This window comes from Pieris brassicae, chromosome 3, assembly GCF_905147105.1.
Source record: "Pieris brassicae chromosome 3, ilPieBrab1.1, whole genome shotgun sequence".
Lineage (NCBI taxonomy): Eukaryota > Metazoa > Arthropoda > Insecta > Lepidoptera > Pieridae > Pieris > Pieris brassicae.
This window is the reverse complement of record NC_059667.1, coordinates 22834846-22862640: the sequence shown is the minus strand read 5'-3', so window position 1 is coordinate 22862640 and position 27795 is coordinate 22834846. Positions and strand designations below refer to the sequence as shown.

Genomic DNA, 27795 nt, shown 5'->3' with positions numbered 1-27795 from the left:
ATTTAGATTTCAGTGATTCAGTCAAAGCAGTGTTGCAATGAATTCGCTAGGGATGCTATTGTTATTGATCGTAAATAATATTTTTATCAATTAATTTTATTTGCTATGCGAGTAATAAATGTGTAGTGTATCGACGAAAGCATTGTCTGCAAGATAGTGTTGGATTATTGCCAATTTTTTATGACAGAAATGTATTTTACTGTGTAAACAATTGTGTATGCGGTGCTATCAAGGGCTCCAGAATGTCTGATGAGCTCGAAGCTCGAATGTGGGATGAAGGTGGATCCAGATATGAAGCTAGAACTCGAGGGGCGTACTATGAATCTGCGTTTGCTTCTCCAGAACAAATGGATCGAGCACCGTTGTTAGCCGAGGTAAGTTAATGACGTCTGTATGTATTATGAAAAGCATATTAGATTTTCCTTTCTAACAAGTTTCTGTTGAAATAAATTACATGCAAAGACGTAGTAAGTGACTTAAGTAATTTTGTCTTAGAGTTCATTGTAGTGCTGGATAATTAGAAATTGTTTTTATTTTTATCGTAAAAACCGCATACGACGTAGGATATCTATGTAATAAAGCTTAGAAACATTTTTTTGTTCAAAGTTGTACTCAATTATATGAACAATCTTAATTTATCTTTAAATTTACATGTTGTAAATTAAATATTAAATAAATAAATAAAATATCGATAAATAATCAATAATAATAAAAATGAAATTAGATTTTGTCCAAATAGTTAAAATATATGGTTAAGTGTTTACATAACCAAAAGTAGATCTATGTAGGTTATTTGTTATTATCTTAATCATTAACTGCCTGGCTCTTGTGGTTTAGACTTTTCATTTATAAATTAGAAAAAATAAATTTTGAGAACTTGGATTTAAATACAATAAAAAGCATAATCATGTTGTTGTTAGAATATGTGAAAATAAATATTCTTGTATATTGATATTTTTATGTTCCAATATAATTTATGTGTATTTGTGTAAAATTTGTGACGTCATACATATTTTGTTATTTTGTATCCTTTAAGCATACATGTTGTTAAATAAATATGAATGTTTAACCTGTATCTTTTGGACAAAGAAATGAAATAAATATTATTAGTCTTATTCAATATTTATTAACTTAAGGCAGATCCAGTCAGGCAGTTAGTAGTATTTTTATGATGAAGTACTACATTTTAAATAATCTGTAAATTATTAAATAATTTAAAAAAAATCATTTCACTTCTGTAGTTCAATTAATTAACTTAATGTTTGGATTACGATATACAATCTAATTCCATACATAAACATAGTAAGAATAATCCAAAAAGTCTTATTCTTATTAGTGATAGTATTACGAAAATCTATATTTATGATGACAACAAAATCGATGCTGAATTGAAAGCTATTTCGTTTTTATAAATATAATGATGGAATGTTAGATGATTCTCTGAAAACGACCCGCTTTTATTTGCGTCGTTGCAAAAAAACGACGGTACTTGAAAAAATCATGACAAAAAGTTATTTTTGTCAGACATTCACTCCATGCGGCCACCATACACCATTGCGGATATCCATTCCATTTTATTTGTGAACCGTCATTGTTAGTGTGAATTATAATCATGGAGACGCTCATACTTGTAAGTACTATGATATTACATTATGTTTTGTTTATTTAAAAAAAATAATGATTTCACAAAGTAGTCGCAATGACGTGGCATACCACACATGTGGCGACCATTGGACCTATTTATTCTTACAATTAATCAGATCATTAAGCAATATGTATGCAAATATTTGCGTAAGATTATTTATTTTGTGCATTCGACTATTTTGTTAAACATTAGACCATTATGTCATATCTTTCGTTTGACCTTTGTCTTATATGCACACAAATCGTATACGTCTCATCATATCCTCTACTATTTCTTAATTATTAAATTATATGAACTGACATTAGAAGTATGACGGTGATTACTATATAAATACTGATTTGTATTGATCATTTCGTCCTGTCGGTGGTTCAATGTTTCATCGTAGAAGTAAACATATTGAAATTTGTTTAGTTCAATCGAAATAATGTTGTTTACAGTATGAGGTTTATTTTATTTAGTTTCTGTTTATAAGAATGTTTCGTTCTGTTATATGTCTTGAGTCCCTTCATGTGATAATTTCTTTACGTAAACAACGAACTGTACCAGCTAGACTAACTTTAGTTTCCAAACTGCATCTAAATGTAATGAGAAGTAAAAATTTATATTTTATGTAATTAAACATATATAGTTATTAAATACTGTTTTAACGTGAGGATATATATTTAAAACGTTATTTCGTTCAATTTTTGATTAAACTTACAGTTTAATTAAACATATATACTTCATTAATTCATATCGGGAGTGTGGAAATTTTAATTTTAGAAAATAAAATTAATTTTCTTATCGGCTGAAAATAGTAATGACTTAGTAATACTTTATATTTATTTTGTCTACACATATAACGATGTTTAATATTCATTGTATAGACTACGAGGCTAATCTTTGTTAAACGAAAACATAGCTCAAAGACCAAAATATTTGCCATGACATAACCGCGAATATTAGATATGTTATTATTTTTATTTTCTATAAAAATGACAATCCATTCATGACATGTTAACCTTTGGTCCATCTGCGTCATAACTAAAAATTATCCTTCAGTATTGAACTTGTACGAGTGCATTGTAATCGGCTCAAACCTGTCGCACTAATCCGTCGTTGTCGTAATGGCTGTAACTGATAGTCCGATCGATGCTAGACTATTGCAATTATTCTAGCTTCTTTTACGAGGCAATATATCTGTAATGTGTATTCAATAGAATTTTGTCTTTTAAATGGATAGTGCATGGATGACTTGATTGATTTTTCTTTCTAGAGTCTTTGTTCGACCGTCTTTTGTTTTGGGTTATTATTTTCAAATGCATAACTCGGTGCACTCGGGTAAGTTATTTATATGGATCAATTCGGTAATGCCATTCATTCTGAAGGATCTTAGGTGGATATCTAGGGTAAGAGTCAAACGTGAAGCGCTAATGTGACTTCCAAAAATCTAAGCCTACAGAAATATAATGCAGGTCAAACTAATCATGTTTCGGAAATTTCAAGTTTTAATACAAAAAAAAGCTTGCCAACGTTCGGCAATACTGATACATAGCTATACAAGATCTACAAGAAAAATAAAATACAATTTTTTATAGTCACAAGCACTTATAGACAAACAAAACATACACGAAGAGATAAAAAATCTAACCAAATAAAAACTAAATTTTAAAACTAAACGAAAGTCATGTTCAAAGTGTGAAGGAAGCAACTATGCATATATCTATAACTTATAATTAAAAAAACAATGAACTTACGCTTTTATGCAGCCGGTATATACTATAGTTGCCAATATACATATATATATATATATATTTTGACATCGCAAATAACACCTTATTCAAGCACATTGCACCGAAATCAACTGCGGTACCCAAAGTAGGTCAGTTTTGATGAGGTCCATAATGAATGGTTTCAATTTCGATTCGCCAATGCAATATCCATTTTGGCAAAGTTACAAGAGAATTTCAATCTGTTTGAAGTCTCATCTCGTGTGGAGGTAGGTAAATGTAATAATTTTATTTATGGATTTAATTTGTTGCTGGCTGATGTCACGTATAATACAATGAAGATTGTTAATGGTAAATGATTTGATGACATGCGATCATAGTGCAAAATTATTTGTTGAACTAAACAATCCACCTACATACCACCTATAAAGAATAACTAAGAAAATTGTCGACGAAAAGAGTGGGTTTCCTCACAATGTTTTCCTTTACCGTACTAGCGGTGTTAAATGCGCACATAGACTGAAAGCCCATTGGTGCACAACCGGAGCTCGAACTTATACGAGCTCAGGGATGAGTCGCTCGTTGAAACCAGTAGGCCAACACTACTCTGTATTATGCATACCTATTTTAATTATGCAATTAAAATATAATTTAACATTCCACGTAGATTATGAAAGTATTGTGACAGTCTCGCTTTTTATTTTCTTTTAGAAAAACCATAATGCTCAGATATTTTTATGATTATTTGTTTCATAGATCTTTGTAACGTAGATCCATTTATACCATTTAGGTTCATTGCAAAAACAGCTTAATCTTGTATAAAAACTAGTTGAATGGCTATTTTCCTTATACACCATACATGTCTTATGTAACCTGCCTCATCGAAGTTATAAGCGTTTTGCAGTGTACTGTATCAAGCAATTATTTTATTTACTATTTCACTCATAATTTATTTGGATAAAGAGTAAATATCGTTAACAAGATCCACCTATAAATATATAATTTAACTAATGTTTATTTTTAATGCTGTTCACAATGGAAACATGTTTTTTTTAAATATAATCTTTTTATAACATTTTTTATATATGCATGAGGCTCACATGATGATAAGTGATACTTTAAATGTATGTATGAATGCCAGAGGGCTTCTGAGTGCGTCGCTGGCCTTTTAGAAATTGGTAGGCTAATTTTTTGTAGGTCCCTCAGTGGAATTGGTTCAGAAATATTTCGGTGGGCAGCTGGTTATTCATAGTGGTGGTGTGCATAAACTGACGACGAGGTGAGGCGGGTGGCGTTGTATGTGGTATCTTGTATTCCGCCTGGACGTCCGATGATGCTGCAGGTATAAATCCGAACAAGTCCTCTGAACACTCTTCATGTTAAATGCGGTAGAAGATGCAGAGAGACCCCTAATCTCTACGCAACTCTAAAGGATTAAGCCGCTCGGAAAGGGCCGCTGGGCGTCGATACTCCTTTGCTTTGGAGACTTAGTTTTTTCTTCTAGAATTCTTGAGACAACAACGAAGTTATGATATTTAATATCTTAAATATCAACAATTAGAGCAACTCATTCCAAGATTACTAAATCAATAATTTATAGAACTTGGTAATTTTAAAAGTGTATTAATATTAAAATACCCAAACGAAGTTCCGATAAATATTTCAATATGAAGCGATATTTCCTAATAAATGGAAACCCTAAGAGCGAACTCCCCAAAAGATCGGTACATATTTGAAATTGGAACGTTTTACTACTCACTTCAGTTCAAACGGGGCGAAACGGCTGGCAGCTGGATTGCAATTTTGGCAAGAAAATACTTCGAAAAACAGTTTAAAGTTTTGAACTACCCTTTGATATGCATTGGGCGAGATTTTGAAAAGTAAAATAACTATATACTATTTTAAGAGGACTTTTTTTAGGGTTCTAAGATAGCAGATTTTTTCTCTATATCTTAATGTAGATCTGATATAGAATACCAGAACAAAAATGCCTGGATACTAATGAGATGTACAGATGAAAGCTAAAGGCGCAATGCCAGTCGAGTCGCTCCTTCCGACGTCCAAAGGATCCAAAAGAGGCTGGCTAATATGTGTAATAGTAAGCTCTGACTTTTATGACACTGAAGTACTTCGAGTTGAACAGTTGCGGTGAGATTTTAATAACAAAGAATGGACGTAACTACTGTAACTGCCCACTCAACTGGAAAATTACGTTATAACGTTACTAACGACGCCGTTACAAATTTGCAATTCAGCACTCATTCGCTTTTTAAATTTAGTTATTGTGTGCGTTTTTAAATTAAAATAATCTTTATAGTAATTTTAATTTACTCAATTGTCTGGAACATTTATTCGTAATGGTTTTAGTATTGCTATATTTAAATATATCAGTGATATTTAATACTTGAGATTTGTGATATAATATCAGAAACCTCAAGTCTTCGAAAAAATAGCATACTAATTCTTAAAAGGCCGGCAACGCATACGTGAGGTATTGTGAATGTCCATGGGCGGCGGTATTACTTAACATCAGGAGAGCCTCCTGCCCGTTTGCTCCCTGTTCTATAAAAAAAAATGTTTGGTATATAATACATATAAATATCAGTTTAAATTTCCGCATATGTATATTCAAATAAAATTCCAATATTTGGCTTCTTATAAGATGACATCACACAATTATGAATATTAGATATGGTATACCAAATAATAAGACAAAAATTATTGTCTCCATAGTCTGGCATTGTCCCAAAGTATGTTCAAAAATGTCACCTCGAATAAGCTGCGTGTAAAATGAAAATGTTTTCCACAGATTATGATTTGTGACGCGATAAACAAAATCACTTCCACTCAGTGATCTGAACAATTTGTAGATAATAATACCGCGTGACACTTCGTCTCTGCATATTTCTATAATAATTATATCCGCTCAGTTAAGAATTATAAAATATTTATTAAAGATCCCTGATGTAGATGGCCCTTTTGTCATCTTGTAATTCGGTAATCTTTATAGAGTTTGGCCCTGAGTCTATTTTGCACATGAAAATCTATAATCTTCTCTTTAAGTGCTTGCAATAAACAGATTACTAACGTTAACTAATTAAAAGTCAGAACAACAACTTCAAACATCCACCTGATGCGAGAAGTCTCTGATCGATGATACTCGTTCAGACTTTGCTAGAGCGGTTAGCGCTCGGCAACACACTGAAACATTGGAGTTTCACTTCAGTTTGTAATCTTAGGTAACAACCTACATGCAGAACTTTTATTACTTATCTCCAACATAACAATTCTCAAGCAAGCTCGTGGTTTATGGGCCTTGAATAACGCATTAAATAAACCAACGTAAACTATGTTACATATCATGAATATAAACATAAAAATGTAATATACAAAATCCAAGTTTTATCGTTGAAAATACGAAATTATTCAATTTGTAAACATTTTCCATGCATATCATAGACGACTGAAAAGTATAAGTGTAGCAAAAATCTCAGAAATTATTGATATTTAGTTGTCGAATGGGGAACGAGCCCCAAAATATCTCAATCCCTCTCACTGTCTCCCCAACCTAATACTAAACGTGTCGCAAGTCAGACATCTACACTATTGATTTTGGTTTATCTTTTACATAACATTAAACGGAGATTCGCTTACGAATATATTTTTTTACGTTTGGATTATCGAAGAGCGTGTTTATCGTTTTTATCATACGCTGTTTTATGATTATTGACGTTAAATGGAATTATTGAAAATACATTTTGAGGCCACTTATTCTTTATTACTATGCTACCTTTTCGCGATACTCTTCAACATTAATCTTTATATTTCAATCAACTTACATAAAACTGTATCAATCCATTGGTGGAAAATAAAAACCTTCGATAGTTTTGAGTTTATCGCTTTCATTCATCAAACATGCCCAGGAGACTTCATGACTTTTTGACTTCTCTTTTCACTTCTAAGCGCTCGAAGGCTATAGCTTAACTTTCGAAGGGGTCCAACACGAAAATACTCTCTTGATACTGTATATTACGCATTGTATTGGACCACAGCTGCACCTCTGCCTCATGCGTTTCCTTAAATTCCGTTCCATTGGAAACTATGGAGCTCAACTTTTCATTATACGTATAGAGTGTACATATATTTATTGGGTGATTAACCCCGTGAACACCTTCTTACAATAAGTTACTATATTATCTCCTTATATTTTCTACATTTTTTTGCATGACATTTTTTTATGAAATTATCAAAAAATTCTAGGAGAGTTACGCGGAGGTCACAGTGACGACAGCTGGTGAATCAGAGGAGCACTGCCACTGGAAGAGGCCGGAGCCTCCCAGTGCTGTACCACAGCTGCTAGCGGCTTTGGTGCTCTGTTTCGTGTTTATGGTGAGTGAAATGGTTTACATAACGTAGCACTAGCACAGGCACTAGTCAAAACTTTAAAAAAAACATTTCTATTATACCTTCATGATGGATTTCTATAATTATGCATTTTACTATTTATTTAGCAAATATAAAAACATTAACGTTAACACAGTAAGTACCGTATTTGTACTGTAGGTGATTAGTACGTGTCGTAATGAAACAGTGATGTGTCCTGACAAGGACAGTTGTAAACGTTATCGTCATGAAACAATAATTTGTTCTGAAAGTGAACAGTTAATTGGCGTTATCGTTAGACCACGATATCGAACTATTCTGAGAAGAACACGTTCGTACCCTTCGATGGTTGCGCGCAGAAAAGGACAACTTTTTGCCGCGCCTCGATTTTATTGTCTACGCACCCTTCGCTTCTTGGTACCACATGTTACCACTAGTGGCCAATGTAGGATAACTTTTGTATATAAATCTACAGTTTTTAAAAATTAAACACATTCCACATTCCATCTTCACCTCTTCTCAACGAATTATTAGGAAGTTTTATTTTAACCAAATAAGGACCAATCAACATAAACCAAAACAACCTAAAGTACCTAACTGAAATGGAATGGTCAGTACTAAAAGTTAAAACTCAACACGAAACATAAATCTACTATCTAATACAAAAAACGTTAAAAATGTACATACAGGGAATATGCATGAGGTGATAACATTATCATTAATTCGGTGACGTACACACAGCCTACTACTACTGTTAGTTAAACTTTAAAACATTAAACTAATTCGTAAATTTTTGCAGTAATATTCTTTTCTTTCTGTAATTGTTGTTATACATATGTAAATGAAAATTGACTCTGTCTGCGTGTGAGAGTGCCTATACATATACGGAGCGATGCAATCTTGCAGTAGTAACACACAAAAATACTTTATATATACATAATAAAATCAAAAATCATTTATTCATATAGGTAACACAATGTACACTTATGAATGTCAAAAAAATATAGAAATATACATTAAATGCTTCTTATTTTACATTTAATGCCAGTTATCAAATCAAGGGCGTAGAACGGAAGAGAACTGGCAATAAACTCCGCTACTCTTTTTAATAGCCAAGTTTTTTTTTGTTTTACACAACGTTTGTAAGGAACTGCAACCATTACACCATGTTCCATATGACGTCTTAACTAATAAATAATAATAAAATAAATTAAAAACAAAGATTTGTCTGAGATTGTCAAAGATCCTCTATCAGCAGGAGGCATGGTGAAATAGGAACACGCACTCAGATTCTCATGGGAACAACACGCTAAATACGTAGTCGAAATAACTAACATCAGCCTATATAGTTTTCTTGCTAATGCTTCAGATATGCGAGCTGATCGGCGGCTACCTCGCCGGCAGTCTATCGGTGATGAGCGACGCTGCTCACATGTTAAGCGATTGTGGAGGCTTCGCGTTGGCATTGCTTGCCTTCCGCTGTGCTTCCCGACCTCCCACCGCCAGTATGTCTTACGGTTATCGACGAGCTGGTAAGACCCGTTAATTTCTAGAAATGTGATATCTCGAAACCCCAAAAAAAAGCTTATAGATTGACCCTACGGTGTTAGGTACGTATAATCTTTACGTAATAGTTCAAGTCGTCTAAACAAATAATATAAATATACTTTTACATAAATTTGATTTAAATTTATCATCGTATTCTTCTTTTACCTATTCCAGAAGTTCTAGGTGCAATGGCGTCCGTGCTGTTAATATGGGCGTTGACGGGCGTCTTCGTGTACGTAGCCGCCGTGCGTATACATACCGGCGAATACAATATCGAACCAGACATGATGATGCTAGTATCTGGTTGTGGAGTCGGTTTTAATGTATTACTGGCTTTAGTGCTTCACGGATGTGCTTCGGATATAGGTGAGTATTAATAAGTTAATATAATAATACTATTATGTCTCCGAAAAAACAATTGCAAATAGAATGTTTGTAATTTGTTTTAATTTACCAGAGCGTGGTAGACTGAGTACTGTATCGGCGCTCAGGGTTTAGAATATCTTAAACAATACTAATTAAAAGACTTTCCGTTACATTTTCATAGCTCACCACCACACACACGGCGGCGCGGCGTGCGGACACATACATACACATTCGGACACCTCTCCTCAGCGGTTTAAGCTATTCCGGCGAAGAGAGCACAAACATACAAACGGGAACGTTCCCAATGGTGATTATAGGATGAAGGACCTAAGCGCTAGTGATACAGCGGTTAAAGGGAATTCGCAAAGGTTAATGTTTTTTTCTTGTTGTAAATACAGTCAAAATCTATTATAACTTCATCGAAGGAACTACTCATATTTAGTTATATATATTTATTATAGAATCTCTGATTAATTATAATAAAAAGACCTTATGTACATATATAATTATCATTTTTCTACATAAACAAAATCGGTTATTTTAATTTTTTTGAAACTCTTCTGTAGTACGTACGTCGTACGTCACGCTGAATTTTAATTAAAGTATTGTCATAATTTCGTAATTCATTGACAGCATTCAGACCATCATCGAAAGTTGGCACCGTAAATTGTTCTACAAACTCTTCTTGTACAATATCTTCTTCCGTAGCTCGTGCACAAATTGCAATAGAATTATCCAGAACAATTAACCGTTCTGTTTCGGTATTAGATAAAGCAGGTCTTAAATTTTGGGCTAATTGAGCCATATTGAGAAATATTGTCCTCTTCATCAGTCACATCATCTGAGGATATTTCAAGAGAGTCAAGAGGTGTTTGAATGAATTGGTCCAATTATTGGCATATTATTTGTCGTTTGATATTTAACCCACTTCAGCAAAGCTTCCTCAATCTTCGTATAGGTACTTCGTTGTTCTTGCTCGTTTCATTTTCAATTAATTGTTCCCAAAAGGTGTTTGAATTGTAAGAAAACAACTGTAGATGTGGGGGGTGCCGGGGTATTTTGCCTCCGGGTGACTCCAAAGGAAACAATGCCATTGTGAATGACATTTGACGTGCTTTCGCGTCAATCGCTAAGTACAGACTGTCCCTATGTGTTGTTACATTGTCACTTATAAAACTACGCTCACAACTATATAGTATATATATAAATACCCCTACACAACCTTTTAACCGGATTCAAGCTATGTATTATTATTATAAACTTATCATTATTTACATAATTTTAATTTTTCCGACGTTTCACGTGCTTTAAAGCGTGCGTGGTCACGGTGACACACACGGAATGTTGGAATTTTCTCTCTCTTTCCAAGTGGTTGAGTGGAGTGTGATACACCATATTTCGTGGTCAAGTCTCTGTTTGAAATTCCACTCTCAAGCTTTGAGATAATACGCTTTTATTCTATTCATTAGTAATTTGTTTTCTTATTCTTAGCGACATGTTAAAAGTTTCACGAATAACTCTACTAAATAATATTTTTTGGTGCGTCCTGTGTTGAGATAAGTAACATAAAAGACAAATGAGAAAGCGGGCTTTGTTGGGGCTTCGATTATACTGCATACACCTGAACCTGTTTTGTGTCTGAAAAATACAATAGACGCTAAACTCGAGTGGGTTTTGTTTCCTTTTTTGTGACCTTAATACCTTTAGTGTGCCAGATGTGGAAAGGGGATACTGTCCCCACATATTCAATACGGCTGGTCGTTCCAACAGATATAATTCTCCGAAAATATCAGTTAAATGTCGTTACTTAAAGCGGTGTTTGTTATAAGGCGGTCTAATAGAATTCAGCCGGGACCTTTGATTTTCCTGATATATATTGAAAAAAAAAAAAAGATCATTGTCCACCAATGGGCCGAACGAGATTTGAATCAGGCATGAGAATCGGAAGCTAAAGCTCCTAAGCCAGTGTCCGCCAACAGTGTTTGTGCCTTACCCCTTCTAAAATCCTTATGTCCCACCCTGTTAACTCTGATGGCGAAATGACGGACGGAAACGTAAAGATTTATATTTGCAGGAACATAAATCTCCGTGCAGCGCTCATTCACGTGATCGGAGATCTGATTCAGAGCTGTGGGGTGCTCCTTGCAGCCGTCATCATTAAGTTTTACGTAAGTGATCTAATGGTATCCCTACATCATTCAAGATATAAGTTTTGTTCTTTCCCGGAACAATTGACATGTTTTGTCCATACATTCTATTTAACTACTTTTGAAAGGGACTTTTGAATTATGAAGGAAGCTCTCCTTTATTCTCTAGTGTATGTTGAAGCAACGTAATATAATATTTCAGCCAGCGGCAAAGGTGATAGATCCCTTATGTACGTTCGTGTTCAGCGTGCTCGTCCTCCTGACGTCCGTGCGCGTCGTACGAGATGCGCTCGCGATCCTTATGCAGGCCGTGCCTGCTGACTTCAGGTACACTCATGCATGCATTTCCTTGTCATAGTGACATTTGACAACTGTCATCTACACGAAGTGACGTGACGCGGAGACTATTTAGCATTTCTAATGTGTTCTTAAAAAACAAAATTGTCTTTACGATAAAGTGTCGTAATACAATTACTAAATTAATATATATATATGTGTGACAAAAATGAAATAAAATATATATTGATAAACATGTAATGTTTTTTTCTTCTTTAATCTTTGGATATATGTGACAGGTACCGCGAGTGCGTGAGCGGCCTATTAGCCGTGACGGGCGTCCGTCACGTGCACTCGGTCCACGCGTGGGCCTTGTCCACTCACCACGTGGTGCTCACTGCACACATTGCCATCGGTAGGTTTTCTATACGCATGCTGTGTGTGTGAATTTGACACAGAATCTCACTAAATTGTGTATCGAACGCATTCCAGACGAGCTGGCGGAGTGGGAGGGAGTGCTGTCCACGTGCCAGAGGCTGGCGCGGTCCATGGGCGTGAGCAGCGCCTGCTTCCAGGTGGAGCGGTTCTCGGGGGAGATGGCCCTCTGCGACACCTGCACAAGACTCGCCGCGCCCTGACATCTCTCCACGCTGTGTCGTTAGGCGGTCGGTTCAACGGTGACCAACGCACGGTATACGTCATACGTTCAGAGGAGACGTGGGCGAAACGCGACACAGGCGACTTCATAAATGTGATAAATGTGTTGAAATGGTAAAACAGGCGCAGGCGCAGGCGGGCCTCGAGCCTCCGAGAGATCTAAGAATTCCAAGTATTTTTGTAGGTTATAGCTAATAGTGATCAGGTCTTCGACCGATCTCAGTGACGCAGAGTGCGCGAGTCTCCATCCGCTGACAATTTACACTTTTCCTTTGACTTTGTGCATTCATATTGTTCAGAATCCATGAAATAAATACTAAATAAACTATTTGGACCTTCCGTCAGGAGTTCGAGGCGTAAGTCCGGCACTCCGAACTCGGCGTGGGAACAATGAATGTCCGTGTGTATTTCTCGTTAGCACAAATATTTATTTTTCTCAGTTATTTATAGTGATATTGTTAAAATTACGTATTCAATGGAGTGCCAAATATAATCGGCTATGTAATGACAAATAAGTTAGTTAAATAAGTGTATTTAAATGTATACATGACTGTTACGTAATAGGTTAATTAGGGTCTAATGTGTCGTATTACCTTCGAATGAATTTGACTCTCTGCTTTTCGAGAGAACAGGAGTATCAACTTCTCCGTTTGTCTCTTCCAAGAGTTGCGACGCTCGAGGAGAGCCGACCTAGAGTATCGGGCTGGACCCGTGTTAGATGTAAGTAGATTCAATCACCAGTTTCAAATCATTTCCTCAAATCTCTTCTTTCTGTATTTCTATTTCTTCAAATCTCGCTCAATTCTTGAATTGACTGTCGTATGACTAGTTAACGGCCATTGGACAGACTCCTCGAAGAGACATAGGAGTTAAGCGGCTTTTGTATTTGGGGTCGGAGACTTTGTGACGGTCCGTTTGGTTTTGCGAAAACGGACCGTCGAAGCCAACGTCGGCCTCGTGTCCGAAGATTCCCTCTAATTGTGTACTTAAATGTTTTAATGTTATGCTCAAATCTGTATTGTGATAGCTTTGTAAATATTAATGTTAATTGTAAATCCGCTAATGCACTATGACGTGGAACATTTTGGCCCAAACCCCGATCGTATAGAAGAATGTGTTTTCATTTGTAGTGCAATATGGATCTAATGTGAGTATTAAAAACGGAGAAACTCGAAAGTCTAATATTATGCCGAACCGATTTATAATTATTTGCGAAAATCGTAATATTAGAATTTCTCGTAAAAATGTCTGAAGTAGTAAATTCGTTTAAAATACTTAATTATTTAATTTAAGGAATATTTTTTAGAATGGATTGAAATGTTGAATAGTGCTCCTTCAGCCAAATTGTAACCAAAAAGTTTTGATATTTTGTAGTCGGACGTTGTTGATCTGGATTACCGTCCTTTGTAAAATCTGTTGTAATCGATGATATTAAAGAAATTGACATTAATACATTTCGTTTTTTTACTACCTTTGATTGATTTAACGATAATTACGACCGCAGCATTCGCGATCCAAAGATTGGTGAATATTGATTACCTGATAAATCGTGATTCCTTACGACTTTTGAAATTCATATAAATTTGAATCCCGGCGAATCCTACAAAATAAAAGAAATGTATTCTTAATGAATCATAGTTTCGGTGATACCGAGAGTGAGAGGTCGGAAACAAACACGGACCAATATTTAATGATTTATTCCTTCAAAGGCATTCGATTCGCTTACGCTACGTAATCTATTGTGATTATGGCTACGATTTGTACAGAATAATATCACAACGGGCAAAATTAATATCATTTTAAAGCTATCGTACTCATAGTATTTGTAAATAAATCAATTAGGTATTAATAGAAAAATATTGTACTCCTATAAATAAAACGCTAACTTCACTATTTCGACAAACTCAAATTGAACTTTCAACGTTATTTGAGATCAATTTCAATTACAATAAGAGCGATATTTATTTGGCAATAAATCAGATCTATTCGCTACTTTAATCACAGCTGTAAATAAATTAGTAATCTTGTGAACTCTTAACGAGATAAATATACTCTCAAGGTACTTTTCAAAGCATACTTATAAAATTAGACCCTAACCGGGTCTGAACTGTGAAATCGTTTATTACGTTCACAAGATTTTTGATACGTTACACTATTATTATTTATTATGCGGTGAAATTCTACTTTCCTATTAAAACTATCATAAAATCTGGCATTTTGTGCGAACACCTACAGAGCGCACCACCGTCGCAAGCTCACTTATTACTAATTGTTTTAATAGTTAACAATATCTCCGATTCCACGTGCAAGGTGAAGAGACAAAGACGATTTTGTTCTTCTGATAAGCAATCGGACAAATTTCAGAATATTGAGTGCGATGTCCTATTTGTGACGTTCAACATTTCAACGTTGTGTATCTGTTCACCTCGCATCACATTCGTAATTTTGTTCATATAACCTTAGGGATAATATAACAAGGTGTTCCTTGCGTATAATCACTGGTCGTCACCCAAATGGGGCCCAATGTAACGAAGCTGGAGAAAGTTCGCGAATATGCTTTCATTAAGGTAAAACTTTAACTGTGAGTTCAATGTATCACCCGGGAACTAACCTTTACTATCTAACTGCTACATGTATCCAGTGTTTCAGTGTTTGAAAACGTAACGAGGATGTAACGCTTGGAAGACGGCTGAGTTATTTCGGAGATTTTGCGTTTAAATGTATAATTGTGTCGACATGAGAAAAATAACCAACAAAAAAACCCTTTAGTTTCCGACAGTGAGCCTGCTTTGAATTAAGCTCAATTAAAATCTTTAAAATGTCAATAAAATCATTTTAAATTCAAAACAGGACTCAAAGTGAGAATTAAGAAAAACATTAGCTATAAAGAAAATGCACGAGACTAGCAATGAAATTAGATTTATGAGTATTACTCGCGTATAAAATATAAATAAATTAAATTATTTTTTTTATAAATCCCGTTCATAGAGATATATATATACATTATATAATGCAATATTAATTTCTTATTACAAACAAAATCCGACCTTCTGGTCAGCATCACTGTGAACACTCAACTGGCCGCTCGTACTTACGCTGAATTTTACTATACTTAGTTTTTTTAGTTTAGGCCACATTATACAACAGACAAACCGACTTAACATTTAAAAACCAATGCATAAATATCAATCGATATTATTGCTCGGCAGAGTTATACAATTCTCAAAATGCCGCTTAACCCTCAATTCATAAACGTTTAACATAAATATATCGTGTTTAAGAGCTACCGAACATTATTTAAGGAGAAATAAACGCTATTGCAGTGTCTCTGCCAGCTTTATGGCTTCAGGCCCCAGCTTAGCCTTAAAATTACAGAGTCAAAACATATCATGAAAAATCTGTGGGGCTCTGGTAACAAATTGGTAAACACTGCTCTACAATTATCACTCGGGGCCAATATTCTAGCAAACTCTAATCGAAATATTATATATATATATATATATATATATATAATATTTCGATTATATATATATATTACTATATATATATATATTAATTATAACTATTATATTAATTAGAACCCCCTAACTGTTAGTGCTGATCAATAAAAATCAATAATTGACCTGACACCAATACCTTGCGTCAATTAAAAGCCGGTAATAACGGTTGTCGACAACGCTCAACGGGCAAAATGATACCTTGTACGTTTCTATTGAGGTCTATCGTCGCGATTCGGGCGAACGAGGCGAACGCGGCGAGCGCGGCGCACGCGCAACTCCAGCTAACTTCTCACAGACGGCTTCGAGTTGCGCGTCGAGCATCAGCGAAGCTATTTGGTCGTCGGTCAGCATCTCCATGCTGCAAAAGGTTTTTCTAATTACGGAACAATGAAAACGTCATTGAGAATATGGCTATATTGCATAAAGAGAAAAAATATTCTCACCGCATCTGAAGAATTGGTAAATAAGTTAATTGTTGCGCAAGTAAATTGATTACCTGGCTAGACTGTCCGCGTCGGAGTATAGTTCGTCGGAGGCCGAGGAGGCCCCCGAGGGAGCGGGGGATCGACGGGCTCGAGGAGAGGATCTGCGCGGAGTGCGGGGCGCCGAACCAGACCCGCGACGCTCGCCGAACAGGGAGAGACCTCAATTTTACAATGATGTATTAAAAAAAAAATTGGCCGATTCGAAAAATGTATAAAATAAAGCCATAGGAGAAATCACCTTGGAACATCTCCTTGACTTTCTCCCCCGTATCGTGAAGGATAGTATCCAAACTCTGTCGCCTCCCCTTCTCCAACTCGGCCCTGATGGCGGCCGTCCTTTCGCCCACTCGTATGATTCGCCTCGGAGACGCGGCCGAGACCTTGGACTCCAGGGGACTGGGCGGAGATTTTTCGGGGCTCGGCCTCGGTCTCAGAGAGCATTTTTCAAAACTTATCTGAAATTCACAATGATACGACCACGTTTTACCGATGTTCTTCGGTGCTGGACGTGGATTTTATTAAGAGACAAATATAAATTTAGCCTAATTTCATAAGAAATATTAATTGTTCTTAAATTTACCTCTTCTGGGCTGGAATAATCCAGATCTATCTCGGTCCAGGTGTCAGGATCGGGTCGGTCTACCTTCCGAAGCCACTCGCGAACATTTTCATCGTTACTGGTCGAGCACAATTCTTCTAAGTTCTCACTGGCATTTGATTCACTCGTCGTATCTGTTATGGTCATTTGATCTATGTCTGCAAATAACGAACATTATGCTATGTCTATATACATGTGAGTCTTTTACAGTACTAAAATACATTACCATCTAGTCTAAGTTTGCATACAGTTAAGCTGTTTAATTATAAAAAAATAACTATTTTACCGACCATTTCTCGTAGATTGTCTTCTAGATCGATGCCGATGAATCTCGTCAGATATCCTCTCGAGGTTCCGAAGGGCGGAGGAATACTTTTGTTTTGCTTCGGTGACCTGTTCTTCAAGTGTTTGGATACGAGCTTTTTGTGCTTCTAAAGCGGCATTAATTCGAGCTTTCTCCTCAAAATATGGCCTAAAAATTATATAACAATAAGCACTAATAAATTATTTAGTAAGTGTTTAAAATATCATGCGTCATTAGAAAATCTCCAAACCAGTTATTTGATCCAATAATAATTCAATAAATTAAGAAGGTGTATTCAAGAATTACAATACTGCCTATCAAGCAGAAATACAGCATGCGATAAATATTTAAAAGTATGAAATAATAAAAAATAGTACCGAGTATGAGAATGGCCTTGCTGACGTCAGTGTGCGGCCTGTGAACGAGAGAAAAGCTGTGCAAACTAATCAAGCACTACTTTTAGGGAAGAGCAAGACACTAAGAGGCATAGCATTTCTACAATTACACATTATATGCAATCATAGTACTGCATATTATTTATTCTTAACTAAATTTTCTTTTTCGGAACAAGCATTGTTTCTGTCTCAAGGACAATTAATCATTTGCTAATGCAATTTTCAGCATCTCACTCTACAAAAACTCATTAGTGCTAGGCTAACTAGATAGATAGTCTTATAATTTGCTAATTTGAGCTCATTACACAACTAATACGAGATTGTAAAGCAATTTATTGCGTTTAATTTAAAATAGTGCAAAGTTTTGTTAAGGCAGGCTTTAGTAGAAAGATGCTCTTTTGTACATTTAGAAAAAATCTTGATTAAAATATTTTCATGTTATAAATACTAAACTTAATAGCTTTTAGGTTTGTACTAAAGTAGACAAAGGCGTTCTAGGGCACTAAAATGTTTACAAATACTACTGTGACTTCTAATTTAACAATACCTTGATTTGGCTATATGACGCTTTAGACTATTCTGTAGTTGTTGTACAAGAGCGGCAGCTGCCCTGTGGGCCGCTGCCTTAGTGCGTTGTGTCACCGCAGATGAAGCGCGATCTGCTTCCGCCTTCACCAATTATAATTATTAAATTTTACAACTTAAGGACCTCTAGTTGAGTCAGAGGGGGATTAAAATATAAGTAGCTAATTACATAAAATACATTATGGATAATCATTTATATAAAATAATTGATGAATATGAATGTTATGCTCCGTTTCCAAATAACTGACCTGATTAACTCTATGTGTTGCATGATTAAGCATTTCTTGCCAGGCAGGATCCAGAGTAAGCCCTCCATTCCCATCGGCAAGTCTTGCCAGGCCTTGCTCTGCGAGATATACCATCTCCCTTGCTGCAGCATGGGCACTATTCGCTTTGTCATAGGCAAAATTGGCAGCTTGAAGCTCTTGAGATGTCTGTTATACATTGAATATAACAACAATAATATTTCACATGATCAACAAGCAGTTACTATATAAAATAAATACAAAAACTTACAATATTTGCTCTAAATCTTGCCTCATAGTAAGGTCTAGCCTTATGCACACTAGTTCCTAGTTTTTTAGTAAGCTGTTGTATACGAAGATGCCCTTCAGCAAGTAAACGACGAAAAGCCAGTCGAGCCTCATCTAGTTCAACTTCAAGTCTATTTATCTCATCCGTTGCCGTATTAAGTCGTTCCAATTCAATCTGTAAATTTAAATAATTAATATTTACTATATTTAGTCGATAAACATATAAACTAATTTACTAAGTAATAAATTATATAAAACCACAAACAAAGGAGCAAATTCTAAATGGTTAAATTTGCAATTGCAAACTATGCATTTGTATGCAAATTGCAGTTAATAAAACGTGAGACTTTATTGATTACCTGAACTCGCGGATCTAATGTTTCTGAGCATTCTGCGCTATCGTTCATTTTTCTGTCACAAAAATTGCATTTTATATAATCTTACAAATCTTTTAGCTTTCCTATTGAATGATAATAAATCTTCATCGCTTAAAACAATTAATGTAGAATACGTAAATATATTTATTATTAGTTTTGCAATGAAAAACACAAAAACTCAGCTTTTTTATTTTGCCAGTTCTACAGTACAGTGTGCAGGTATCTCAAACTTATGGATAGTTACAGGTCTTAACTTCAAAGTTGAAAGTTCTCACGGTTCTCTCTCTCACATTGCTTGCGACTTTTACCTTTTGACAGCCGACAACAGCAATTGTTAAATAGCAATATAACTATTTTGTAGAGAAAATTTACATGTAACAATATTCCTTCAGTCTTCAAGTAGCTGAAAAAATATATAGTCAATATATTTTTTCAGCTACCAAACAATATCATAATTCCACCTACAAAATTCTTATTTTTCCGACATATATAGTTATACATATAATTTGCGGTGCTCTTATGTTGTCTATGCACGCTATACGTCAATTGTGATTTTGATTGTGAATTGAGATTTGAGGTATAGTCTACGTCTAGTATCTACGGGCCACTTCCTACTCAGTAGTCACTAGTCAGTAATCAGTATACATCTACAGCATAGAAAGTTTTTTATTTCGCTGTTCCTCCAAGTTTGTTAATTCTAAAATAAAATGGTAAACCATAGTTTCATTACATTGCATTATGTATTTCATTATGTAGTAATTATTTATTAATTCCAGGCTACTGAGGTCGAGGAAACTATCAAAAGAATTCAAGCTCATAAAGGTGTTATGGGTGTCGTCATTGTAAACCACGAAGGTTTGATCAATATCTTATATAGTTGCAGTGTTGAATTGATTAAATATATAAATTTTCTTATATATATATTATTTCTTCGTTTCGCAAGTAGTTAAGTTTTGCGTATTTAGAACTGCCTCTCATTGCAGAATCTATTTGTATAGATTTTATTTTACTGTATTAACAAAATTCTTCTAATTCATACAGGTATACCAATAAAGACGTCATTGGATAATGCAACTTCTGTGTTATATTCTGGTCTTATAAGTCAGTTGACAGAAAAAGCAAGGAATGTTGTTCGTGAAATGGTAAATTATAAAATTACTAGTGCATATTAATAATAAACCTTTATTTGTCCACATCTTATTGACATAGGTTATACAAAAAGAAGTATATAAATACAATTTTAATTAATAAGATGCCTTGCCCGCAAGAAGGCCTTGGCCTTTCCCAGCCTTTTTAATTTTTGCATCTTCCAATTTATACCAGCTTGGGAGCTATCCTTTCAAAGATGTCAGCCCATCACTCTTTTGGTCTGCCCTTGTTTCTTTCCATTTGGTTACCATTTTGGTTGCCATCTATATAATCATCTCCATTTGAATTGTAGGGCATGTTGCTCATTAATTTATTTATTTTTGTGTTTCTGTGCATACCTTTGCTGTTGTTTATTACTCAGTATATACATATTTTGCCTTTCATTTTGTTTTGAAAAATCCAGGTTTGTGCTTTATATGTAAGCCAAGGTGCCAAGGTACCAAGCACAACTCCACCACCAATTTTTTCATAGTAAACTTTTCTTTATCTTAACTTTAAGGATATCTTTTAAGCTCAAAAAAAAAGTATAAAACCTTGCTGAAGAAATTTAACTACTCTATTTATAAAATATGTTCTACTGACAAACTTGTGATAAATATTTCTTTAATTTTTGACAGGATTCCACTAATGAGCTGACATTCCTTAGAGTTAGAAGCAGGCGCCATGAGATATTGATTGCCCCTGATCGAGAGTTCATACTTATTGTTATTCAAAATACATCTGACTAGTCCAAGTATATATTCTCATAAATACTAAGGGTAGAAAAAGTAAATATGTGCTGATTCCAAACACCTTAATAAATGGGCTATATAAATGTGAAAATCTATTAAAAGTAAATCTTTATTTAAATTCAAAAATTCGTAGCCACATAGCAATTCTTCTATATTACCTTTAGTATTTATGTAAACTTCTCTTATGACAAGCATTGTATTCAGTTTAGTAGTTGAGTTTTATTTTATTATTTGCTGTGATTACTAAATTTAAAAATATAATTTTGTAATAGGTAGTTTCACTTAATCTTAAAAATCTCTCAGTAAATGTGTGACGTCACAGAACAATGACATAACCAGGTTAACAATTAAGCTTAATTTTTTGTGGCTATTATTTATTTTAATAAACTTTACACTTATATTTCTTGTATTATTGCACCTAAAAATATATTTATATATTTTATTAAATTAAAGTACAAAGCCATCGGCGTTGAGATGTTGCATATTTGGAGCCTACTTAGATGTACATAATGTATTAAAACGCACTCGGACAGTTGCCACAAGGAGCTGACGAACGGATCCACAGTCACGCCTACCCGATAAAAACGGCCCGTAGGAGGCCCCGACATATTTTAACGGATCTGAATACGAACCTTAGCCGAAGAAAAATTAAAGGCCGCCCACGCAGCAAAGCAAACTCGAGGTCCCTTACTGACACTAAGCGCGTGACCTTTCGTGCCCTTCAGTCAGGCAGATTGAAAAGCCCCTGACTGCCAAAGCCGAGGTTCGAGTTTCGCAGGAGACACTCTTGCGCTAGTCACGCGAAAAAGCCCTTTTATAATTATTTCAAAATCATTCTTTTGTGTTTTAGTGTGATACCTTTTCAAAATCCCTGTTAAATGTGTGTAGGTGATTAGTACGTGTCGTCATGAAACAATAATTTGTTCTGAAAAGAACAGTTAATTACGTTACCGTTAGACCACGATGTCGAACTGTTCTGAGAAGAACACGTTCGTACCCTTCGACGGTTGCGCGCAACAAAAAGGACAACTTTTTGCCGCGCCTCAATTTTATTGTCTACGCACCCTTCGCATCTTGGTACCACATGTTACCACTAGTGGCCAGGTAGGATAATTTTTGTATATAAATCTACAGTTTTTAAAAATTAAACACATTCCACATTCCATCTTCACCTCTTCTCAACGAATTATTAGGAAGTTTTATTTTAACCAAATAAGGACCAAACAACCTAAACCAAAAATACCCCAAAGTGGTGACCCCGAGAAGAACACCAAAAAAATTGAAGATGTCGAACACAGAAATTTCCGGTGCAGAGCGTCAAGTTTCATCACATCCGTCGAGCCAAGAAGTCTCCGGTATCTCACTGTCACTCCGTGTGCCACCTCCAGAACAACAACCAACCATCGACACCCTCATCGGTGAAATAAGAAGGGTGTTTTTGGAAGTCGCTGAGATACGAGCACAACCTCGCGACAACTACCGCAACAGTCGTTCTCGCCACCATTCACATTCACAATCACGCTCGCGGAACGCATCAACAAATCGAAACGAAAACCGACGAGAGTCGCAGATGGAAGATCGAAGCCGGAAAAAATCCCCAATGCCGTACTGCTATTACCATCATCGCTACGGTATGGACGCGAAGAAATGCACACCACCATGCAGTTTCAAGCCCATAAATCAGTCGGAAAACTAAAAGTAACGCTGGCCGCGGCGGGAACCGGCGTTACCGAATCATCACACCGCCTTTTCGTTACCGACAGGGTAACGAAACTTACCTTTTTGGTCGACACAGGAGCTAATATCTCCGTGCTACCAAAGACAAAAGGCTCACGCGAAAAACCACTGCCGTTTCAACTCTACGCCGCCAACAACACGGTCATTCCAACATACGGAGAGAAGTCACTCCAACTCGATCTTAACCTCCGAAGACCATACACATGGAAATTCGTCGTAGCAGATGTGTCTAAGGCAATCCTGGGAGCAGATTTCTTGCAGTACCACCACCTCATTGTCGACGTAAAAAACAGAAGACTGATCGACGGGAAAACAAAACTGGTAACAAACGCTCAGCTCAGTACTGCAGACATACCTACAGTTCGTAGTATTGACATTGACATTACCACAGCATACTAGAAGATTTCCCAGGCACAACCAGAATCACTTCAATGAAGCTTAGTCCCAAACATTCCGTTGAACACTTCATTGAAACAAATGGACCGCCCCTTCACTGCAAGCCACGCCCCATTGCACCGCATCGTTACGAAATGGTCAGGAAGGAATTCCAAAACATGATCGATCAAGGGTTATGCAGACCAAGCAAAAGCCCTTGGGCATCACCTCTTCACGTCGTGCCAAAGAAGAATTGAGACCTACGCGTGTGTGGCGATTACCGAAGGCTCAACGCCATAACTAAGCCCGATCGGTATCCCATACCACGTATACGTGACTTCACATACCAACTCGCAGGGAAGAAAATTTTCTCCACACTCGACCTCAATCGCGCGTACCAACAACTGCCAGTCAGCGAGCAAGATGTGGAGAAAACCGCCATCATCACACCTTTTGGTCTTTTCGAGTTTCCGCGCATGTGTCCTGGTCTAAAGAACGCCGGACAGACTTTCCAACGCTTTATTCACGAAGTACTGCGCGAACTCGACTTCGTATTTCCTTTCGTTGATGATATACTCATAGCATCAATCGACGAGGAAGAGCACCGAAAACATCTACGCATCGTATTACAGCGACTAGAAGAATACGGCATCACCATCAACCCATCAAAATGTGTTTTCGGCCAGCCAACTGTGAAATTCCTCGGTCACCAAGTCACAGCGGAAGGAATACAGCCACCCCAAGAGAAGGTACAAGCTATTACAGATTTTCCAAAACCACAAACCGTAGAAGAACTACGACGTTTTCTCGGTATGATAAACTTTTACCGTGAAAATATCAAAGATGCGGCCACCATACAAGCGCCGTTAAATACCTACCTGCACAACGTCAAAAAGCGGGACAAAACTAAGATCGACTGGACCACTGAATCAACGCAAGCTTATGAAGCATGTAAAGAGAGCATAAAAAACGCCGCTTTACTTGCTCATCCGTCTCACCAGGCGACACTTGCTATATTCAGCGACGCTAGCGACAAAACAGCTGGTGCCGCACTCAATCAATTTATCAACAACTCATGGCAACCACTCGGCTATTTCTCGAAGAAATTCACCGACGCACAAACGCGCTACAGTACCTACGATCGAGAGCTACTCGCCATCTACATGGCTGTCAAACATTTCCGCAAAATGTTCGAGGGACGAGAAATAATTATATTTACCGACCACAAGCCGCTAACTTTCGCTTACACAAAAACAAATACAAACAGCGAATCACCGAGACGCACCCGACAGCTACTTTATATCAGCGAATTTACCACTGATATACGACACGTCAGTGGATCTCAAAATGCAGCCGCAGATGCATTATCACGTGTCGAAGCAATCACCTGTCCATCGCCGATCGACTACAATCTACTTGCAGAAGCTCAAGAACGCGATAGCGATACCATTAAAGCACTCAGTCTACAGAGCAACTTATGTTTCAAGAAAGTCAACCTGCCCGTCTCAAATATCAAATTACACTGCGAAACTTCAACCTCACAGTTACGTCCGTACCTACCAGAAGAATACCGACGTACCGCATTCAACGCAGTACATAACGTTAGCCACCCTGGAATCAAGACTACGAGAAAATTAATTACGCAACGTTACTTTTGGCCCTCAATGAACGCAGACGTCGGCAAGTGGGCAAAAATACAACGCCACACATCAAGTCGATTATCAATTTTTTCACCAACCGAACGATTCGAACACGTTCACATTGATATCGTTGGTCCGCTACCTACCGCGGCCAGCGGTCATCGATACCTCGTGACAATGATCGACAGAGCAACAAGATGGCCCGAAGCATACCCATTATGCGAAATATCAGCTGAAGACGTCGCCAAAGCGGTATACGAAGGTTGGATTTCCCGTTTCGGTTGTCCTGTAACAATAACAACGCCCAACTTACCTACGGATGCAACATACGCTTACCCGGTGATTTCTTATCAACGACCCGCAATGATGTCATCATGGACTCTGGCTACATCGATCAGCTGCGCGACGCAATACGTAACCTGCAACCAATGCCGAGTCAACCACACAGCAACACAAAACCCATATTCGTACACCGCGACCTGCAATCATGTGAATACGTATTCGTACGCATAGACGCCGTAAAGAAGCCATTACAAGCACCTTACGACGGACCCTATCGCGTGCTGAAACGAGACAGCAAGATATTCACGCTGCAGTTACCTAACCGTGAAATGAATATCTCTATCGACAGACTCAAACCTGCCTACACTATCGCCGAGCAAGATGTGCCTACTGATACAACAACGAGTACCTGCAACAAGCAAAACACATCAAGTGCGAGCGAACTACATGAACCATCAAATAGCCTGAAACATCAAAATGACAACACCCTGAAACATCAAGATGACAACAACCTGAAACAACAAGACACTGGGAACACCTCAATACCTACAAGAACAACTCGCCGAGGCCGCGTTATACGCCTGCCGGTACGCTTCGCTAGAGGGGGAATCCTGTAGGTGATTAGTACGTGTCGTCATGAAACAATAATTTGTTCTGAAAAGAACAGTTAATTGCGTTACCGTTAGACCACGATGTCGAACTGTTCTGAGAAGAACACGTTCGTACCCTTCGACGGTTGCGCGCAACAAAAAGGACAACTTTTTGCCGCGCCTCAATTTTATTGTCTACGCACCCTTCGCATCTTGGTACCACATGTTACCACTAGTGGCCAGGTAGGATAATTTTTGTATATAAATCTACAGTTTTTAAAAATTAAACACATTCCACATTCCATCTTCACCTCTTCTCAACGAATTATTAGGAAGTTTTATTTTAACCAAATAAGGACCAAATTAACATAAAGTAAAACTACCCTAAATGTGCAAAAACTTGTATTACAGGGTCACTTTTCGGTAGAGTATTTTTTTCACAGTGGTGTCCGAAGTAAATAAAAAAATTTGATTTGAGTAATTTTTTTTCGTAAAACTTACTATTATTTTAAATACACCCAATAAACCTAAATAGCAAACTAGTGAAAATTATGAAAAAGTCATTTTTCTTATAAAAGCGCAAAATAAATTATAACATTGCAAGGGTTGAGCTTAAGAACCCGTAGAACTATTTTTTGCAGCTGATGATTCCATCTAACCCTTAGTTTTTGGCCATCTGTATACAAACTAATGACATGACGACCTTTCATATATGTTTATTCATAACTTTAACTTTGATCTTAATAGGTTTTGTTTGTTTTATCTATTGGTTATATTGGATGCTTTCACGATGTGTATTAAATGTCTTGACGACCATTAGTTTACATATATCTATAACCGATTGGATATTTGTATAATTTATAATAATACTAATAATTTATTGCAAGAATATGGTACAAAAATGTGTAAGGTGGTACAATAGTAGGTTCGCATATTCTGCCACACAATGGCGCGCAAATTTGACTTTAAAGAAGTTTTACCTTTTACATTATTAGTCATATGAATTGGTTAATTCTTATATTATTTGTATCGTACATATCATATCATACGTTATTAAATTTATAGTAACTACAGTGTATCACGGAAATAATAATTGAATAGTATTTTTTTTCCAAAAGTAATACACTAAGTCGATTTTTAAAGACTCTAGTCGGAAGATCTTTTAATTCTTTTGGTAAATTATTGTAAACCTTTGACACAGCTAATTTCTTCCCATGTCTACTTCTTACTTCGACTTAAAAATATCTATGTTTCTGTGCACGAATAAGGACATTTCTAAAATATAAATACAGGGAAGAGATAAAGTTTTGAGCTTTTTAAATAAAGGTACGCAACTATTAAGATAGTTTGCTCCACAAATTTTTCTAATACATTTCTCTTGAGCCTTAAATACCTTATTTACTTCGACTGAATTTCCCCAAACAATAATTCCATATCTAAGTATAGATGAAGCCAATCCAATACCATATCATGGTTAACAGTTTGCGTTAGTCGTTTTAACACAAAAACGAAACTAAACATACAACAAAATATTACCTTTAAATTTTGTTCTTCGATATATCTAAACAATATTAATATAGCTGATGAAAGCTTATATAAGATACCAATAATTAATTCATATTATTAGTGAACATAGATCTACAAAGAAGAAAAATTTAGTAGTGTACTCACCATGATATTACAGCACACTTAGATATAAATATTTAATAATTAGGATAATCAGATGGTTCAAGGCTCTAAGGGACAAATATAATCTGCGAGATGTCTCTTTCTGTCTACCGTA

At 36.2% G+C, this 27795-nt stretch overlaps 3 protein-coding genes across 4 annotated transcripts; 2 read left to right on the top strand and 1 right to left on the bottom strand.

Annotated features, from left to right (window-relative positions):
- The first annotated feature begins 20 nt into the window (after window positions 1-20).
- LOC123707246 (zinc transporter 2-like) lies at window positions 21-14181 on the top strand. Of its 2 annotated transcripts, XM_045657131.1 has the most exons (10): window positions 238-374; window positions 1525-1630; window positions 7615-7743; window positions 9107-9269; window positions 9460-9651; window positions 9833-10019; window positions 11726-11819; window positions 12001-12125; window positions 12374-12489; window positions 12567-14181. In XM_045657131.1, exons 2-10 carry the CDS (start codon window positions 1613-1615, stop codon window positions 12710-12712), a joined length of 1170 nt encoding a protein of 389 aa, XP_045513087.1. In that variant the 5' UTR covers window positions 238-374; window positions 1525-1612; the 3' UTR covers window positions 12713-14181. The 2 variants fall into 2 exon arrangements, with proteins under 2 accessions (XP_045513086.1, XP_045513087.1); XM_045657130.1 differs by lacking the exon at window positions 1525-1630 and having other exon boundaries at window positions 21-374.
- A 2105-nt stretch (window positions 14182-16286) lies between these two features.
- LOC123707701 (SH3 domain-binding protein 5-like) lies at window positions 16287-19927 on the bottom strand. Its single transcript, XM_045657982.1, has 9 exons — window positions 19491-19927; window positions 19115-19306; window positions 18847-19032; window positions 18561-18682; window positions 17605-17786; window positions 17297-17472; window positions 16955-17171; window positions 16728-16875; window positions 16287-16589 (listed from the first exon to the last, which is right to left on the bottom strand). Exons 1-9 carry the CDS (start codon window positions 19536-19538, stop codon window positions 16451-16453), a joined length of 1410 nt encoding a protein of 469 aa, XP_045513938.1. The 5' UTR covers window positions 19539-19927; the 3' UTR covers window positions 16287-16450.
- A 166-nt stretch (window positions 19928-20093) lies between these two features.
- LOC123707678 (dynein light chain roadblock-type 2-like) lies at window positions 20094-21788 on the top strand. Its single transcript, XM_045657951.1, has 4 exons — window positions 20094-20218; window positions 20285-20363; window positions 20550-20650; window positions 21275-21788. Exons 1-4 carry the CDS (start codon window positions 20216-20218, stop codon window positions 21383-21385), a joined length of 294 nt encoding a protein of 97 aa, XP_045513907.1. The 5' UTR covers window positions 20094-20215; the 3' UTR covers window positions 21386-21788.
- The last annotated feature ends 6007 nt before the right edge of the window (window positions 21789-27795 follow it).